Below are 21,429 nucleotides of genomic sequence, written 5' to 3' on the forward strand. Positions count from 1 at the left end.
AAATGATGAGTGAGAGCGAGAAAATAAGCATTCAAGTGTGTGAGCAGAGGCCAGATCAGAGGTTTCATTTACTACTTTGTTGAGAATTTATCAAGGGAGTCTTTTCTATCTTTCGATAACTTCACTAAGCTTACTGGAACAAGGCAGGCAGGTCAAAATTCATAAAAAACAAAATACATAAAAAACTACATATAAATATAACAATATGTCAACATAATTACCAACAGATACACACAGCCAAAAGCAATTTCTACATTCAAACTTGGACTCCTAAAGATTTTTTACTGAATATGATGTGATTGTGGTTTTTGGACTACTTCATTAACAAACAGCAAAAAGAATGTAAGGATTATGTATTTTCAGCTTTGCACAGATATCAGCACACTTTACTGAATAACCTATTTAGCACATTCCAGTGCTTTTTTATCCTAACTCTAAACATCTGACTCTGGAGCCAGCACTGGAGTGCGTCGCCTGTGGAGAGCAGCACAGCTGCGATATTCACAAAATGGAGGGCAACAAAACACAAAATGGCTGCCTCTTATAATGACTTACACACAGTTGGGTCTGAATGATTTTGCTGGCATCCCAACGCAGCAAAACCCTAGAAAGCGAAGACGCCATGTTTTCCAGACAGGTAGTTTTTCAAACAGAAGATCTAAATATGTAAATCTATACATCTAAAGATCAAGATAAAGAAGCAATTCAAAGAAAGATTCAGTATCAACAAAGACATCCATTCCTTACACTCACCTGAATGTGCATTTTTATTACTGCTTTGCCAATGAGTGTGGCTCCAAAAAAGCTCCAAAAAGGCACTAGGAAATGTCCACAGGTTATTCCTGCGAGGTCAAAGAGTGGATTTGGGATCTAGAGCAGAGAAAAAATAGCAATACAGTAGAACCATAATACAGAAAAGATGATTCAAGCATATTATGATAATCGCATGGTACTGTGTTACACTGTTAGAAATAAAGGTACTGTGCAGGTACATTTTTTTTTCATTCAGGTTCAAACAATGTAAGCGTACCTTAAAGGTACAACAGTGGTTTTAAGGTACAATTGTGTACCTTAAAAAAGATTTTCCAGGTGAAAAGTACATATTTGTACCTTTTCATAACCTAATGTTTTAAAGTATAACAATAAATTAAAAAGCCTGGAGACAAGACCAGGTGTGTGAATATAATACAACTTAGAAAATATAATTTCAATGGATTTTGGTACCATAATGTTCCCTGACTAAAGGTACTGAGATGTACCCCAGTGACAGTTCACTCCTTTTTTTTGAGAGTGTAGAATTATGAATTTACAGTATATTATTTCACAGTATAAGGAGTAACAAAGCAGCCACAAAAGCACTGCATTCCAGAACTAATGTGCACTGACATGCTTCATTCAGAAAACGGAGAGCTCAGAACAGTTTAGAGAAAAGAAGATAACAGCCTAAAATTAGTCACTTTTCATAATTAAAGTAACTGAGGAGATCTAAAGAAAGGCTGCCAAAAAAAATAAATGACATGTAAAATTAAGATGTCACCACGTTAAAACAAGAACTTACGGAAGCACAGGCAAGTATTCCGAAAAATCCAACTCTCTGGACCATTTTCTGCACTGCAAGCTTCACTCTGGTGGCAAAATCCTAAAGAACAAAAACAAAGACAATCGCATGATTATTGCTGTGATTAATGATGTTATTATGATCAGTTTGTTATCTGGAAACATTGAGAGATTCACTAAAGTAAACAGTCAGTAAAAGTACAGTCATGGATACACAGGACACCAATGATAACCCATCTTGCCTGTTAATTAAAATAATTAAAAATGGAAAAAAAATCCAAGAATAAATTAAAATAATAAACAATTCATTTCACTTTCATTAAAATGTTGTTCATATAATTAAATTATCAGGAATACAGTGTGCATCAAACACTAGAACAGACAAACTGTAGATAAAGGGCTTTAAAACAAAATTAAAATTAAGCATTTACAGTTCAAATAAAACAGCAAGTAGAATTCATGCGAAAAAGTTTTGACACATAATAATCTGATGTTTAAAAAGTGTAAAAATTTGTAACAAATTGCTGATCTTTTAACAACTTTTTTTTCTTTTAAAAACACACTTCTGCCTTATTATGTGCTCTGGACAAAGCACGTTTAAAACACCCTTTTCTCTGAGAGAATTTTTAAGAAGCTGTACTTTATTCCTTTTTTCTGATTGATTTAAAATCTTTAATTTAATCTTTAAATCTTTAATTTAAAATTTCAGTAACTTGAAATCTAATCTAAATTGTGCCAGAACATTACAGATTTAACTAACTCATTTACTGATTGTACTGATTTTTTTCATTTATAATGAGAGCAATACACCTAATAAAGACATAAATAGTTTATTACTATTTATTGTTAAATGTGCTAGTAAACTAGGTGTGATTTTGAGAGTAATGAGCAATTGTTTGCATGCAATAATTCATACAAAGATTTTAAATCATTTTAGGAACTTCGTTCATTTCAGATGCTCTCAGTGTTGCTATTTTACCGGTTTTATTTTTCCTTTATTTTTATGAGACGAAAACTGCACATGCATTTAAATCTTACAATGTAAACATTTTTGGAGTTCTAATACACTCTGTGTGGAATAGAAATACTGCACACTTTAGAAAACTAAGCACAGAAAAACTCAGTCCACTTTAATCTAAAGAAAACTTATAACACACAAATGATAAATGCTTTGAATGCAGATGCCTGTTTTTATCAAACAGCACTGAAACCATTAACAGAATCTATATTGAAACATATATTTTAAGTTATTCTGGCATGATTAAAATCCCACACATGCTCAATAATTATTCTTGGCTTACACCACTTCTTTGACTTTCTTCTCATTTATTCGTTTCTTTCTGAATAAATGAGTGTTCAGCATAAAACGGAAGAACAAATTGGATTAAAATACCATCTTAAATGATGAAAAAACCTCCTCTAGGCAGAGCATCTCTTAAATTGCTTACTAATGCTCAAAGTATATGTGATGTACATGGGAAATATAATCTTTTCCACAGCAAGATTTTAGATGACATAATTAAAGGTATATTTACAATGTGGGGATGAGAGTGTTCAAAGCTGCAAAGAAGCTGGATTCCAGGTATATGAACACAATGCGGGCTTCACTGAGTGTCTTTCTACACAGCTCAAAAACATTTATGCTATTTTGAACATTCTTTAACATCTTCCACATCATCTGGTGTCTCTTATTAACAATTATTTTCTTATGAATTCTGTTCATTACATACGGAGTGCTCCTTGCAAAGTCTTTGCAATGAAGAAACTAAACAGATAAAAAGTCTGCACCAACTTGAGTGGGTTAACAAACCCATTAAACCTCCCTCCTCTATCACAATGATCTGAGGAGGAACTGTTTACCTGTATCATTTCAGAATTAACTCATTGTCATTTTGAACCACTTCTACATTAGTATTGCAAGTTTTTCACAACAGATATAAATATGTGAAAACACCATTTGAGTATTAAAAAACTAGTACAATGTCTTAAAAGGTGAAAATATAACAAATCATTAACCCTTACCAGAGAGATCCATGAACCTTTTTATATTCCTTTACAAATGGGTGGATGAAGAGCAACACCAGACTCCCCTAGGTCATTCCAATGAGTCAGAAATGCCTTTCATATATATCCAGCTATCCTTTGCAATCTGACAAAAGTCTCTTTCAGTCTAATAACATGGATGTTTTTCCCCCTGTGCATCTTCATTGGGAAGAAGAAGATTAAGGTCATTTTAAGGTGAGGGTGAAATGAATTCTTCTGGAATCGTAATGCAGCAGAACCCTAAAAATCAAAACATGCTGTTTTTGAAATTGGTGCTTTTTTGAATAGAAGCACTAAATCTGTAAATGTATTCATTTAAAGCTGTGATTCAAAAAAGGTTTCAATGGCTATCAATACATGATCATCTGTGCTCATCTGGGTGTTTTCATTACTGCTTTTTTGTCTCTAAAATTATTTCTGGAATGCCCTTTTTCCATACTTTCTGTCTAATAAATATTTTGATGATTTTTAATGTTCTAAACACTTTAGACAAGATCAAGATGTTTCTTGTTTCTTTTGTTGTTTCTTGTACTTACAAAATCCTTCTCGAAAAAGATTTTTATTTTGTTTTAAATCAACCACAGTCAAAAGACAGAAAAAAATAGTCACACTTCTTACTACTTTTAACACAACTTACTAAGATATGATCCAAAGGGCAACATCTACATTAGAGAGTAACAGCAACAATACTCACATGCATATTCATACACATTTCACATACAATGTTTTCACATTTTTAAAGCTTTTTTGTGCAGTGACTCTGAATGATTCCACAAACATCTCATTATGTAAATGAAAAACTTTCAAAAATTCTTTCCAGTGACTAAATGTGAAAAGACTAGTATTAACACAGAAAGATCACTGACAGATGATCATGTAAATCATACATTGACCCCTTGGGCTGATGAGCTCATCTTTAATTCGTTTATAAAATGCTGTGCATCCTATCTGTCCCCCTGACACGAAAGTCTGTTGAAATTTGAGTGGTCTCTTATTTGGCAATGGGAGGGGATTTGACCGAATCGAGCCTAATATGGACATCAAATCAGGCCAAGTAATGTTGGCAGGGGGAGAGAAGGGAGGGGTCCAGAGCCAACGGACACAGCTGTGTTATGATTGGCCAAACTTTAAAAATCAGAATCTTTTCTGTCCAATCGCAGAGGCTGGGCTTACACATAGCAACAGCTGCACTCGTTCTGTTGTACTCTTCCTCTCTCTCTCTCCTGATCGGATCCAGCGATGGCTACCCCTAGTGTCAGAGGAATGTCTATTGTTCAAAAGGGAGGAATGTCTATTGTTTATCTCACTGACGGCATGACCCGTCGGGATCTGTACTGTACCATGGCAACAAAAGAGCCACATTCAGACGCCAGTGCCCACTCTCATCACAGAGGCATTATGCCACATGAGTAAGCCACTTCTAACGGTCACAAGAAATGCTGAGTAATGTCAAGGCTAAATCACAGCATTCAAATCCAGTCACAAGTCTCTCATCATCATCATCTAACCCATCCAAACATAGAGCCCTTTATCCTTTATCTGCTGGCAAACATCCGTATTACCTGACACGCCTCACAAGCCTTCTGCTACACTTCTCAATACATCTCATTCTGCTATTATAAAAATTATTGTACTTGTCTATTTACAGTACCACAGATGTTCCATGTATTAATTCATTCCGGCTTTATTAATTATTACAGACTTCTGTAATATTTACAGAAATTATTCAAGGTGTTGTAGCATTTTTTTTTTACTCATCATGGAAATTTCCCATTTGGCAAGCCTTTCACCCACTACTGTCACCCGCCCTTACCAGCACCCACCCGGCCATCCCCTGAGGCAGGGCTTCCCAGCAATTATGCTTAGGAGATCTTGTCAAAACTGCACCAGTATTTAAGACTATGGGACTCGCTCTTAGCCCTCTGATTTGGGTTTGGCACCGTTCTTCACTTTTTCCTTTTTTGTCTCCATTCTTCGTCAGCTCTGCTATGAAGTTTGTTGATGTTTATTGTTCAAACACCTTATAGAAGTGAGATAACATCTTTAAGTGTTAAATACTTTATTTATTGCTTCTGTAGGTCAGGTTTTAGATGAGAATGGGGGATGAATGGAACCTCAATTAACTTTTTGTCACTATTTCACTAAACTTGACTGAAAGCAAAACTTTACGTCCTATTTAAGTTGGCGCCTAGAACAAAATCTACCTTCACTGCTCTTCTGCCTAGAGTCTTTTGACAGGCACAAAAAAGTTACTGTATAAGTAGCGCAACAGGCTCTCGTAGGCAGAAAGATGACAAAGGCTGATGCAAAAGATGAAAGGGAAAAAATGCTTCAGACAGGCTTTCCTGATTTTGGAACACTGTAAAAAAATGCTTTCTTCATCATCCCAGATTTCACCACTCCAAACCAACCAAAAAAAAATTTCAATCAATGCTATTTAAAACCATAGCACTTTTAAAGATTATGCCACATAAGTATGTATTATATACAAGTTTTATATATATATATATATATATATATATATATATATATATATATATATTTTGCCTACAAGTTTTGAATCTAAGTTTAAATATGGCGTATTGAAGAATAATTTAGTAAGAAGTACAAAAGACGATTAACGTAAGATCATACCAAGCGTTCAGGGGAATTATCGATATTTGGTTTAAAATTTAGACAGGACACCAATTAAAATATGTGATGCAATTCATGAAAAATAGAGTAAATTGATGGTCTGGTAAAATCTGCATATTTGCACTGGTGGAAAAAAAGAAGAAGAGGCTGGTCATAATTAGGTCAACACTCAATCACACTGTTTATAGCTACTTTAATTTTTTTTCTGAATTAAGCGCAGCCAGACAGACATGTTCTTGCCCCCGCCACTGACACACACACACACACACTTGTTCGATGCCATCACAAGCGCTCTCTCTCTCTCTCTCTCTTTTTCTCTCTCTCTCTCTCTCTCTCCCTCTCTTTTTACAGTGTGTCACAGGAAGTTAAGTGATTATGAGCGCCTGACGTAATCCGACCCAGAGACCGTTCCAAAGAAAGAAGGAAAAAAATTCAAATCTATTGCAAGGAGGAAGGGGGGGGGGTAATGTGCGCCCTGGAGTCCACGTTGACAAATTCTTTAACAAGCTGTGGTTGAAGGGAAGCTGCTCTGACTCACCCCCTCCTTTCAAGCAATTTACTGGAAACATGGGGGGAGGCAGCGGGAGGGGGGACTTTCAGAGAAGTCACGTGATGGCAGGGGCGGGGCTAACCACAGATCAGGGAGGGAGAGGAGCCAGGGGCAGGAGGAGGCACTCACTCACTCCCTTTCTCTCTCTCTCTCTCTCTCTCACACACACACACACGCCCTGCCCAGCACAGATGCTGCTCAGTCCAGTTACAGATTTACTCGCCTGCCTGGGAGTTGGCAACTGAGAATTCACAGACTCATTAACCCTCTCAGTGCCAGGGCTAATGGCAGGTTAACTCTTTACATGCCTACAAATTCTTAAAGTGGCGGGAAAAAAAATCTGTAAAAATCCCAAGCACGATAACCCTTTCACTGCTGGATTTGGGTTAACCCTTTGTGTGCCAGATCTGTTTCGTTGCACAGAATAAAAATTAAACCATTACAGATGTGTTAAATCCTTCACACTGATTTTCTCCACCGGTACACAAAAACAGACAAATCTGAAAAAGAATGCAGTGAGCATCACCTCCTTATAATCAGGAGAAGATCCCTAAGGATTTGTAGTTTCTTATGGAGCTCCAGTTTTATAGACGTAAAAAAGGTGGATGATGCTCAGTCCATAACAGGTGATCCTGAATTTTTGGTGTATAAGCAGCTGCCACAGTGCCTTTAGTGAACTGGGACACACCTTTGACCTGGAGCAAGGGCCGACCAAAAGGACACCCACTCGCACGCTGCCGATGCCATCGAAGACATCACACTAACACACAGAATCATATGTTTCTCTCTCAAAAAATAAACAAAAAACCTACTTAAAAACTTTTTTTAAATGTTTGTTTTTTGTCATCTACGGTGTGTAAGACAAGAGCGGACACCGCTGTGTGGGGAAAAAAATATGTTAAAGGAAATGTGTTCCATAAGAAGATATAGAAATCCTGGTGAAGAAAAAGTGATCCTGTCAGCTAAGTCGGCCATCTCTCTTCGCATGTGTCGTTTTATCAAATGCTCCTGTCCGGAAGGTTAGCGCTATCAAGGCAGAATGAGACGGATAGTGCGAAACATCGTCAACTGAAGAACGAATCAAAGAGAACTCTTCAGCAGTCAAAAGTGACTTCCTTAGAGAGGAAGAGTGCAGGAGAGGGAGACACACAGAGAGAGCAAGAGAGAGAGATCCAGAGAATGAGAGAGAGAGAGAGAGAGAGAGAGAGAGACAGAGAGGATTAAAGAGGATACAGGTCCCATTCTGGGCGGATGTGAGATTCTGCCCCATATGACAGCGAGAGCGAAGGAGGAAAGAGGAGGAGATGAGGGGAAGGAAGGCTTCCGGCTGGGACGCGCTCCTGTAGCCAGAGAAACCTGCGCTCAGGAGCTGCTGGCCACATGCCGTAGACACACCAACTGCCTGGCCCGTTATACGGAGAAAGAGAAAGACAGAGAGAGAGAGAGAGAGCGAGAGGGAGAGAGGGAGAGAGAGAGAGAGAGAGAGAGAGAGAGAGAGAGAGAGAGAGAGAGAGAGAGAGAGAGGGAGAGAAAGAAAGAAAGAAAGAAAGAAAGGAGGAGGAGGACAAGGAGGAGGAGGACAAGGAGGAGGAGGACCAGATCGGAGCGATGTAAAACAGAGTCAAACACTTAAGGGGACCGTGTCATATAAAGTGATAGACAAGCATCTTTCAGAGAAACAGTCACTTTGCCTTTTTCTTAATTTCTCCATCCCTTTTCAGGGTCTCAGAGCAGACCTTCCACTCTGCCAAGGTTACAGATGGGAGACTGTCTTGAATGGACACACAGACACAGATTTACACATACACTTTTTTTTGAGCACTGCTTACCGTGCAAACACAATTTACACAACTGTAGTGTGCGTGTGATCTGACAACGATGACTAGATCAGCACACCTACATTTAAGTCACACTGAGGACATTATTCATGATAAAATCTCCCTAGCATGAATGAAATGACTAGAAACGTCCCACTTAGTGGAACTATTACCAGAAAGAGGTCAGAAACTATGATGCAACATCTCACAGAATACACGCATATGACAGTTCTTAAAACATCTTTATTTAGTCACTGTGGCTGAGAAACAAATGGATAAAAATACTATCAAAGCGAGAAGATAAACAAAAGGACACATGACGGATCCAAAACTGCTGAACATGTAAAAATATAGTGGCCTTGTTTACTCTGTGGCAAAATATTTGGTCAGATTTGGCTTCAAATGTGCTGATTGACAAAACACTTCTGTGAAATGATTTCAGGGGGTTTCCATCTGCGAGAACCTCTTGTTTTGCACATCTAAAATGTCTTTAATCTGCTCTTAATGGACGCTTCTGCAGTTAGTGGAAGCGTTGTGAGAGGACATTCTTAAACTTTTACCTGTTTTCAAGAAAGCTGAGGCCTGTTAAAAAATAAATGCTATTACCTGTTTCATGTCAAGATATACTTTATTATTTAGGACAAAAAATAATAACTCAGTGGAACAAGCAGAGCTGTGTATAGAGTGAAATGGTAGAAAGGGTGAAAATGAAGATGTCAGACCTACCAGAGAATCACCTTTAAGACCAAGGGCATGGCATGTGCTGTTTGGCACACACTGTACACTTTGAGGCTATTTTTATACCCAAATTGGCCACTGAGGATTAATCTTCAGAATCCAGCTGAATTTCAGCTTCATCAGTTGTTGTTTGGCGTACAGTGTAAGGAGAGTGCAGATACCAGAGTAACTGTCCAACCGAACTGAAATTTTTTTGTATTATTTTCTTATACAACAGGCAATTAAAACATGCACCGTGAGTTTTCGCCAATGAACAATCTTTCTAAAATCATACAGTGTATGTCTGGCTTAAGTGGAGGTAAAGTAAGATGTGTGGCTGGAGAGATCAGATAGAATATGACAAAAGTGAGGAGGAGAAAGAAGGTAGACTCTGTGAGGGAAGGATGGGGAGAGAGATGAAAGGGAAGAGAAAGGTAAGGTCGTGGACACACCTGTGCAGTGTCAGTCTGTTCTAGCATCTCCTCAAACTCTGCGTAATCTTCATCATCTGGCTCTGTGCCTGATAATCGAGCAGCCCGAGCCATGAAATAGGGGGGAAGTTCTCCTATAGCAGTCCCTGCACCCTGCAAACACACACACGCAAACATACATGCACATGCATGAGTGCGCACACACACACACATAAAAACACACAAACACAAAATAGCCTGGTCAGTTTGTCCAAACAGGAGTAACTAGAAAAATCAGCACAATACTGTTGTAGTAATGGTCTGATACAGCTTTATGTAAGACATTGTCACTCTGCTGCTTATTTGAGTTTAAGAGATTTGACAACTAAAAATGCACAGTTAAAACTAATTAACTATTAAGTAAAACTACTGAACATTTTATTGAACTTTTGGAAATATTTTAGCTGACATATAACGGCTCTCTGAATTTCTTTAAAAATGTATTAAGTATTGACATTGGTGACTAAACTTTGAAATCAGCCAGGCACTAATACCCATATTAAACCATTAAATAACTTTCTAGTGTAAAGCCCTAGTAATGGTACTGAAACTTGGCCTAGGTCCAAGCACAGACAGAATTAGAGAATTAAGAAATGAGTGAGCGATAGAGAGAGCCACCGGTCAGCCAACTAGCTCGCCACTTGCCACAGCAACAGGACGTTATTACCAGGCACAGAACAAAAGAGTCACACAAGGCTGATTAGACACTGAGCTGACCACACACCTTCACTCATTTAGCAGCACAGCGGACTGCACGGGTTTAAAAGAAAAAAAAAACAAAAAAACGCAGTATTTGATTCTAACCAGGTACCGAAAAAAGAAAGCTGATAGGAGAAAAACAACAAAATACAAGGAGTTCCCCAGGGGGCTGGGTTTGATGGTGGTTATAAGCATAGTTGAAGACAGGAAAGTCTGGACAGTTTGGAGGTTTGCCCATGCACTTTAAGATGCACCATTATGAATGAATGGAGCCTTATGGCAAAAGTACAAGTGCTTTTTTTTCCCTCTTGCCGTTGGTGGTCAGGTATTAACAGGGCTGTTATTTAATCTCGACATCCTGCCTCCTTTCAAAACAACTGGCTTTGATGGTGGCCGCCACCGGGTTACTCATCGAGCAGTTGCAGCTAATCTCCTGGACAGCTGCCCCATCCAAAGCCTTTCTGTGAAAGCTGTTTGGCCAGTGTATATGTTGTGCCTGGGGTTTTGTGTGCGAAGACACTGAACGTGCAATGGTTTGTTCGTATGTATGGTTTTACTCTCGTTGTAAGGACATTTGATCAACACAAGGCAAAGAAAACATGAAAGTTAAAATGTTGTGTTGGCTGGTTTCCGTGAGAACATTTTTTTTTTATGTAAATCACCGCTTTTATTTGAAAAGGAGGGATTTCCTTTTGGTAAATAAGGTTAAGGAAAACACCCATATGAGTGTGCATGCATGTGCCACCGCTCCTTGTGCAGGTTGTTGAAAAACGGCCACTTATGCTCACAAGGGTGAGTGGTGTCGCACATGTTCAGAGAGCTGCAGGGTGAATGGAGGGGGCCTGTCTCTCACCAAGACCCTCATCTACTGAAGTATTGCCGATTAGTGTGTGTGTGTGTGTGTGTGTGTGTATGTGTGTGTGTATGTGCAGCCTCTCACATCATCAACTGTTAATGGCTGCTTGATTTAGCAAATAACACTTGCTCACAATTGTCAATTCTTTGTTAATAGGGACAGACAAGAGCATATGCTTCAGTCTAAGCATGTATGTGTGTGTGTGTGTGTGTGTGTGTGTGTGTGTGTGTGTGTGTGTGTGTGTGTAAGTGAGATCTCTCTATTAGGTTGCTGGTTTTCTTGCCAAAGGTGGCTCTTTTAACAATGAGCCTTGGCACTGGCAGGACATGGGGTGAGGACCCAGCCCAGCAGGTAGTCTGCCATCGCCAGGTGTTTGATAAAGACACAGATTGCTAAATAAAATCCCAGAGAGCCTTGCTGAAATACGACTCTTCCTGGCTGTGCACAATTTCAAAATGAAAGTCTCTGAAATTTGCTGCGGTTCAGACCAACTGCAATTTGAGATGTGATTTAAATAAACAATACTAGCATGAAGAAAGTAAACTAGAGCTGTGTTTCTCAGCTCAGTCCTTGGGGCTCACATTTTTGCTTTATTCCAACTCCCAGGTCATCTAAACCAAGCCAGCCAACCAGAGCACTGAGTACCTGGTACAAATGTACTGGGAGCTAGCTTAGAGCAAAAAATTGACCATCTGGTTGCCTTCAACACTTCAAAAACAATGATAATAGTATGCTTACAATGAGCAAGTCTACAAACGAAGACAGGAAATATCGTATTCCTACGTCCAACTCCAACTCCTACGTCTAACTCCAGTGTTATCATATCGCTCAAAAAAAAAACAAAAAAAAAACGCAGACTGAGAGCATATGTGTAGCCAGGTGTGGCTAATGCCATACAGCTCAGAACCTGCCAGAGGGAGAGGTGGCACCAGCCTGACGTCAATTCGCTACTTCCACTCCCTATTCTGTACGGTGTGTGTGCTATTACCATGTGCCACCTTGGCAACGAAATCTTCTCAAAAGCACAATTAATTCTCTAAACTAAATGTTTTAGTTTTAATGTATTAGTGGTCTGCTGATTAGAGGATGAGTCAGAATTTTCAAATAGTCATTTAAGTTTAAAAAATCTAATAATGAATTTATGAATGCAAGCTTCTCTTCAGTGTAATGGACTGGCGACCTTTCCAGGGTGTATCCTGCCTTTCGTCCAGTGACTGCTGGGATAGGCTCCAGCACCCCCTCCCATGACCCAGAAGGATAAGTGGTTTAGAAAATGTGTGTGTGTGTGTTTCTCTTCAACATATGTTCTTATATTGAAGAACCATGTGATGTCTGAACTCTTCTCCACCAGAGCACAGTAAAGAGAATTCGTCTGAAGAAAGAAGCATAAAAAGACTAAGGCAGCTTGCTTAAAGCTACTGCTAACCAGAAGAACTCTGTGCCATGTGTAGAAGACAGTACAGCGCACAGCTATAGCACCTAAGCAACAGTGCAGAGAAGCACCAATGAACAAGCTCAAGATCATTTTAGACTGCACTTGTAAAGATATGGAATAAAACTTTAATGGTTTGGGTCTAGATTTAATATAGTACAAAAACAGAAATGTTGAATGGTGTCACTGTCTCTGAGGGCAGCCGCTCGATGCATCTGGTGTGGATTAGCCTCCAGCCTTAAAAAGAGTCCTACACTTTTTTTGTTCGTTTTGGGGTATTCTGTACATTTTTTAAAAAATATTTTAGAATGCAAATCCCTATTCAATATTCGTGTGAAAGTTTTCAATTTGCATTTGTTTTTAAGCAGCTAAATCACATGGTAACATCCAGAGATGGAATGGTAACAGCTGGAGGCTCATTTATAATTACATCCCTCTCTAGTAACGTGCCCTCATCTTGAGAAATCTTGCATCAGTCAGCAGGTTACAGAAAGTGCTCTTGGATAAACCAGAATAAAGTCATAGTTCTGTTGCAGCTACACACATTTACTGATAACCAAGAAACAGATTAGTGTATTCACTTCTCGTTTCTGATTAGAGGAAGAAACAAAAAACCCTAACCACATCTTTTGTGCACATGGTTCTCAGAGCTGCAGACCTATTTTTTTTTCACAGCACATTCTAAGAAAGGTCAGAACTCTGAATGTTCTGAGAAACATTAAGTAACAAAAGCACAAACTACTATGTGAATAGCTAACACATCAGTTCAATACCAAAGCCTTCCTGAGTTGGCCAAGGTTTGTTTAAGCAGAGAAAAACTGTGCAGACACACTACAACAGCAAGACTGAGATCCACTGAAGAGGACCACTCCTGTACACTTCAGCAGTGTTGCTGAAATTAGTTGTTAAGTAGGTATAAAATATTTAGCAAACATTTTGATTTCCAAGTGTAAATGCTTATTCAATATGATGATACAGCTACAGATGACAGTCAAACTACGAGATCCATAATTTGCATTCAGACAAAAATCTTTTTCCAGGTGATAAATGATGATGTTCTGCCTGTTCGGCATAATGACAGGGACGTTGCATGTGAAGTGTACGAGTAGTACTAGTTGTTCTCGTACATGCCACGGGGGTCACTTCCTATGTAGCTTTGTTTTGTGTCTATGTGTAGGACCATAAAGAACAGGCTGTACTACTGTCAAAAAAAACACATGCTAAACCACAGGTCTGGTGTGAAGTGTGAAACCACGAGAGACGGTGAGGGGAAATTCAGCAACACTTACAGGTTATTTCCCCACCACCAGCGGTTATCATTCAAAAAAAACGAAAAAAAAATCTCAATGAAATGAGATTGCATATAATACAGAATTGGTCAAGGTTTCCACCTCAGAACTGCAACTCACAGTTTTACATTTGTTTTGTAAAGTCACAAGGACAACAAAAATTCAGTTGTGAGAAAGGCCTTAGAAGAATCTGACATTGCTTTTACTGTGAGTGCAGATCTAACACTGTTACAGTTATTCTCTGCTGAACACCTTACTTATTACTTTTTTTTTTTTTAATTTCACAACAAATAACATCCTGATACAATACTAAATGTCATTACAACTTTAACTTAGACTGCTGTGACTGTAATGGCATTTTCTGGTACAGAAAGAACAGAAGCCTCCCAAGCTTCCTTACTTATTCCACTTTCACTATGTTCTCTGTTTGTGAGCTCAAGTCCATGGAACATTTATGGGCTGTTCTGTCATGCCCATTTGAGCATAATTTAAATACCAATAATAGTTTTAAGTAAAAGTGAAATTATGGGCCTTGGTATCACTACATATACTCACCCACATACATGCCTCCAGACGCACTTTAGAGATGATGGCCCAGAGAGAGACATCTCCAGCCACTGTCCCTATTACAGCTCCTTCTGCCACTCCTACCCCTTCCCCTGACTCTGCATGGGGACAGATGATCTGGTCAGGGTAGGGTGGCTCGGGGAAGTCCACTGAGCCACACTCGTAGGCAGCCAGTGTGACCGAAGCTATGTGGGGACCCTGAGAGAAGAGAATGGAGAGAGCGGTTAAAACAAAACAGTGGTCAGAACAACAGCTCCACTGAAGCAAACATGATGCATCAGTAACATGTCCCTTCCATGCCATATGGAATGATGTGATGACAACCCATCATCAAATTTGAGGTCATATGACTTTATTTTATACATGTAGTTAATGTCTTTAGGCCTGTTTGACCTATGGGGAAATTCCATCAAATTCAAAAGAGTTCAAACAATAAAACATTTGCATCTTCTGTTTTTTCCACAGTGTTGGAAGGCAACCAGTCTTCACCACAGCACTTTCATGTAAGTGCTGGTTATGAAATGAAAGACTAGGCAACTCAGACTTTACTGTTAGCTCCCCTGCACAGTGAACATAAATGTCTGGGCACAAAAAGGCAGGCATGTGAGCACAGAGAGATTTATGAAAAGTTCTTGTGAATGTAGATAAAAAAAAATGCAAAGTAAGATGATCTGTATTGTTGTGGTTTAATGCAGAGGTCTAAAAAAATGTGTGTGTGTGTGTGGTGTCGGTGCAATGTAAGCTTCAGGGGTAGACCAGAGGATGAGATCAAAGAAGGAAAAGAAACTCCAGAACAGGAGCGACCGTTAGTGGGGGTGAGAGTTGCACCTGTGTCAAACTCTCTGTGACACAGTGATGTGGTGACACAAGCATGCTCGCACATGCATATGCGTACACACACATCCTCCTTCTCTTTCTAGACCATTCATAACACAAATACAGAAATGATGTGTCACCAGTCAACTGTGGCCCCAGAGAGAGCAACTCAGCAGGCAGGAATGTAGGTGAATGGGGCCCTGTTAACACATTTGTCCATCAAATCTTTAATTTTACCAAGAAAAAAACATCTTATTTTAATATCGTTTTAAGGGAAATTCAGCTTTGAAACTCTCAATACAGTAAAGATGCAATTTTGAATCTTGATATACTGTCCTTAACACAGTTTAAGTAAACCCTTCATTTAAAACTTGCAAATAAAGATGCAGATAATGTATTTGGAAGACATTTTTTTGCATAACATAAAGCAAGTGTAGTTGACTATGTATGTAAGAATAGTATGGTAATTTGGCATGTAATGACCTGATGTTCGAATGCCATATTCTGTATGACATATGATGGGATCAATGACCAATTTAACAAAGGAAATAGTGACAACAGTTTCTAAAAAAGAACAAAGACTTAAATGATTCACTATGACCATGGAGCAACTTAATGTTGAAAAGAGCTGGGGGAAAAAGAGAAACGGTGCGTGGTTCATTCTCAGTCCTCTAACTTACTGCTCTAGCAGGTCTCCAATGTTGCACATGATCACTGGCTATATTTTCACATGCTTCAGAGATGGAATTAGGTCTCAGTTTAGTGCTCATTTACCTACCTAGATACAAAGCATGAACCACCTAGCACGTTTTACGTTAACACATACAATACTAAAAACAAGCTAATGCTAACACACCAACTTAGGTTAGCTAGCTAACCTAGTTAACTTAGTTGTTGTCAAGTGAAGACAGATAAACAGCTACCTTAAGGCAACTGTCACTTAAATTATCTAATTCTCGCTTGCTATTACACCACTATGCTTTAAACATTGACTGAAAAATTACAGCTTACCTCAGTATGAAACTCACCTTAACTAGCTAACTTACCTGACGATAACATTACTATAGCTAGGTCATGATAAATTAACAAGATATCATTCACTATAATTTAGCAATGTTATTATGTTATTAATGTAGCGTTAACGTATTACGTTACATGACAATAAAGGTAACTGCCAGAAGAATTAACATTATACTATTTTTCCAGCTGTAGTAGTTAAAGGAACCGCTTCCAGAGGCTCGTGCTGATCCGCTAGGTTTCAGTTGGAGTCAGGCCAGAATGCTGCTATAGTTTCCAGCCAAATACGTTAAACTGCCCAAAAAGTCCACATCTAAAAAAGGGACTAGGGTAATTTTAACCAGAATACACAATAACACAATAATAATAATACAGTATTTAACCACTATGACTATAATAGCTAAGTTTATGTAATGTTATCTGCTGACGACTTTGAGGAAAAGATTTTCAAATTTAAACATCGCTAGACTGCACTGTCAGTCTTTTAAACAAATGTGTTTCTTCATTACTAATACGAAAAATTTTAAAAGTTTTAATGTAATTTTTTGCATCCTTTTCAAGCATCTAAGAAATGCTTTGTTTATGATAAGATCCATGATACTACATAATCAGAAAAGCAAATAAATATCAATAATATTGCAAGTATAACTATTCCTCATTCACATTTGTAAAACAGGCTCTGGGCCATTCCAGTTTCCTACTATTGCACAACTCTACAAAAAAAGTGTGAACTGGATAATCTATGCGGTGTTTGGCCTGAACTCACATCCATTACATCAATAATAAACTGGGTGTGTTATGTCAACTGCAAATGGCAACAACCTCCTTTCAGTAGGAATGACTAAAATGTATGCCAACCAAAGTGTTTGATAGCTGATTGGATGATGGGAGGAGTATAGCCATAAAAATTTCAGCTATATTATTAAGTAATGCAGTCTATTAATTTTATATACTTTTTAAAAACCTGCCAAAATACTGACAAACCAGCCCAAATTATGTCCACCCATCACAACACTCTTAACCAACTAAAATTTGCAGAATTTCATGCTCACAATTAAGGAATGGTTTTGCCAAAAATCTAATTTACCCTAATTTCCACTTACCCCACATGTAGTTAATGACCAAGGCATGTATGGATAAGGCCCTGCAAACTGGACAAATCCACTTAAAGGGCAATTCCAGTGATTCTTTTTTATTTTTATTTAAATAAATGGTTAAGAAGAAAACAATATCACTTATTGTGGTTTGATATAAAATGATAAGTTCTAGAGAAACAAATGAGGTTAGTACCATTCACAGTGGTGGTGATAGGGACCAGACATCTAAAAGCAACATCACAGAAAGTTATTACATAAAAAGTTATGAACACATTGCCTGATGTCTGTTTTACGATAGTTATGAAATAATGGTTTGTACTAAAATGTATTTTTAAAAAATCCATTCATGAGAGGTATACACAAGGGAAACTAGAATCCAAAAAAACTAACTTTTTCAGATTTTACCACTATGAATAATAAACATAAAAACTCAGACGACATGTGTAAGTTCACTGGTTGTTTTGGAAGGTAAATACAATGTATATATATATTTTATAGATATTGCAACACCTGGTTCCTGTCACCACCACCAAGTCGCTAAGTTTCACATCAAAACACTCTGAACAACTGTTTATATCTCAACAACTTAATATTAAAAAAAAGGTGGAATGCTTCTTTAAACTGTAGCACAGTATAATGGCTAACCTAATAGGTCTGGCCATTAGCTTTAATAACTTAACAGCCTGTACAGAACAGAGATACAGCTGACATATCAAAAAGTGACAGCAGGGTCCATTGGTATAGAGCATCACCAAGCAAGCATACCTATTTGCTAATTTTAAAAATGGAACACAAAATCTGATCTTAGGTAAGTGCTCAGAGCATCTCTGCATTTCAGCCCTTGTGCAGGTAGAATACATCCTACCGGCTGGTCTGAGATCAGTTTTGAATTTGTCCTTGTGATGACAAAGGTCAAGACTCAGATGCAAGAAACTGATTCTAAACCAGCTCGTAGCTATACAGCTGCACTGTGAGGCAGGTGCAGGAGCGGCGGCTGTCTTTTGATCTGTGAAGGTTGTGTGCTCATGGCCTGTGTCATGTTTGCTTTACGTTTAAGTGTGGGGGGAAGAGTTAATAAGAGGGCAGAACAGAATGGCAAAACGAGAGTGAGATGGAGACCGGCTTTGAAGAACACAGAAAGTTTGGCAGCGGGGAACGGTGATGATAAATGCTGGGCTTGTCTCAACGTATTTTAGGTGTAAACACACACGTTTACTCACACACTGCTGATGACCAACACTTAACTTGTCCCAACAGAATGAACTGGCTAAATCTTCTTCCCCAACTTCAAACACTTGGACACACATATACACACTCGTACAGAGTTCAGTACATGTAAAATACTGTGCAAGGATCAGTCAAAATGGCTTTAAAGTACAAGTTACTTAGGAGACATTTATGAGGAGATTTGATATATGAAAATCCACTTGTGTACGGAAGAGACAAGACAAAGGAATATTAGTGAAAAAAAACAGGAGCTTCTAAAACTGGAGTTTAAAAAATTATGAAAAGGTATAGAGAAAATGTGACTACTAACAATCATGCAAGACCTGGTAGACAGTCGCCACCAAGTACATGGTACCCAAATATTCCTCTTTGAGAGATAAGCCAAAATCAAGCTTCACTCTGAAAAGAAATCCAAAGTTGTTTCTGTCCATCCTTCCACTGTGAGAAGAAGGAAATAGAAAAAAGAAGAAAATTAGCAAATCAAACAAAGCAGCAGCTGCTGTTCTCAGAACAATAGACTAGCCACCCAAACTCCAGACCTCAACATCTCTGAATGTATTTGGGAGTACTTGGATCATGAGAAACAGATAATGCAAACCAACTCTTAAGACTGAACTTTGGAGGTGTTGAAAAATATCCCTGGAGATTTCTTTGAAAAACTGAAAGCAAGTGGACACACCAAATGCTGAAAATTACTGTATTAGTGTAATTATTATTATTAGTGTAATTTTCTGTGAAATTAATAACTTCATGGTTATTTTGACTGTAAATAAAATAAACGAAGGTCTTTGATTTTAGCACAGTACTGTATATACACATACCTAACCCCTACATACAACAAACTCTGCGCTCCATAAACAGAGGTAACTCATTCAAGCAGAATCGGTTTGTGTGCAAGACTGAATGAGTGATTGTTCAATAGGGTGTGTAAAGACTGCTCAATGACGCAAATTCTACACACGAGTCAGTAATGTATTATGCAATTCAGTACAGAAGAGGAAAAAAAACTTTTGCAATAGGGCGGTGCCCAAGCTTCCGTTTTAAATTGGGACAAGAGAACGTAACAGGAGTAAGCAGTGTGACTGTACATAAAGAAATAACCTACAACTTGCCCTCTAAGTCATGTCCAATCAAGAACGAATAGGGAGATTGATCATCTTTTTTCAAATGTTGACATTAGCTTAGTTTGGTGTTTCTGCTCTTAAGCAATGCAACCACAGTTTCCTCTAACGTATTGCGATTCCAAGTGCTATGAAACCCACCCTTCCATTTAGACCTACAAAGTTACCCTTCGGAGAAGGGGTGTGTGTGTATTGCAACAGAATCAAACGGTAAAATAAGGAATGCAAATGTTGTTAGTTGGTGCTGCCACCATCAGCTTAGAGCTTTGAATCAATGGAAAGAGGTGCAGAGTGATAGACGGCAGTGTGGTCAGAGAGAGACTGAGAGAAGCACACAAATAGGTAAATGTCAATATTCCTGCGTACACACACGCAGACAGACAGAAAGACAAACATACTCTGGTTTTGATCTTAATTTTTTTTCAACCATTCAGAAGTCCAGAAGGAATGTAGCAGTGTTTACAAAACAGAGGAATAAATAACCCACTAGAGGGAAGGCAGAGACTCTCTCACACAGTCCAAGTGAATGTGACTCAGACAAAAAGAATGGCTTGATAATGCATTTCTGCTTTGTCACACTATCCAAACACAATCTTAATGGAAATCCCATCTACCTCCTATACAGGTTGGGCATCTGCTTTTTAGGCCATGTTCAGGCAACCTCAACCCACTTTCAGAAACGCTCACGCTGTGCCCTTCACATAAGCAAGGGGGGCTGACAGCCGTTGAAAAAGAAAACGGTAAACTACCACAGGAAAACTGAAGGTGGAAATCAATCATCAAACAAAAAACAAGCAGGAGAAAATATGACATGAACAAATGAATAAAAGATGCTGTCTCTTTCCAACAAACTGTATGCTGCAGATTTCTCCACCCCAGTCCAGTCATCTACATCTTTAGTTACCACTTACAAAAAAAACCAACTATAGTTTCAGTATGAACTTAAAGCTTCAGAACTGTTATAAAGTGATCGGCCACATTTGACATGATGCACTACAGAACAAATGTTTGGAAACAACACTAACTTAAAAATAATTAAATAAATAAAATATGCAAATGAACTTTTTCCCCAAGTGATAACTGATAGTAAACTTCAGCAGCAGTAGTTCACAACTGATTCTCATTTCGCTGGTGAATCTCCTGCAGAGTTTTATTACAGCTCTAAGCTGTATTCTCCCATTTAGATGATCCTGAAGGCTTGATGAACTGTTAAATTATGAGTTTGTAAATAATTCAAAGCTGGTCAGTGTAGTTGCAAAGAGCATGAAGGCCTATCACATACAACACATTAGAGCAAGCGTACATCACTGTATTTGGAAAAATCATCTTTTGTTAAACTAGATGTCAAAAACATGTGTAGCATAATAATTGACATAACTGTAAAATATTGTTTTAAACTTTTCCAAAAAATAATCATTGCTTCTTTTCACACAGTGAAAAAAGCTGCACTAAACCTGTTTAATTTAAAATGTATACATCATTGCCACATGAATATAATACATTACATACATACATATTAC

General features: G+C 38.3%; 1 protein-coding gene across 1 annotated transcript in view; it reads right to left on the reverse strand.

The window, feature by feature from the left end:
* LOC118800858 (vacuole membrane protein 1-like) overlaps nucleotides 1–21,429 on the reverse strand; it is a 77,950-nt gene that overhangs the window by 25,228 nt on the left and 31,293 nt on the right. Inside the window, exons 6-9 of the mRNA XM_036561019.1 lie at nucleotides 14,620–14,829; nucleotides 9,771–9,902; nucleotides 1,559–1,639; nucleotides 754–870 (exon numbers count right to left, since the gene is read on the reverse strand). Of these exons, the coding sequence (XP_036416912.1) occupies nucleotides 754–870; nucleotides 1,559–1,639; nucleotides 9,771–9,902; nucleotides 14,620–14,829 (540 nt within the window). The remainder of the gene's footprint in view (nucleotides 1–753; nucleotides 871–1,558; nucleotides 1,640–9,770; nucleotides 9,903–14,619; nucleotides 14,830–21,429) is intronic.

This window comes from Colossoma macropomum, unplaced genomic scaffold (genome assembly GCF_904425465.1).
Source record: "Colossoma macropomum unplaced genomic scaffold, Colossoma_macropomum, whole genome shotgun sequence".
Taxonomy (NCBI): domain Eukaryota; kingdom Metazoa; phylum Chordata; class Actinopteri; order Characiformes; family Serrasalmidae; genus Colossoma; species Colossoma macropomum.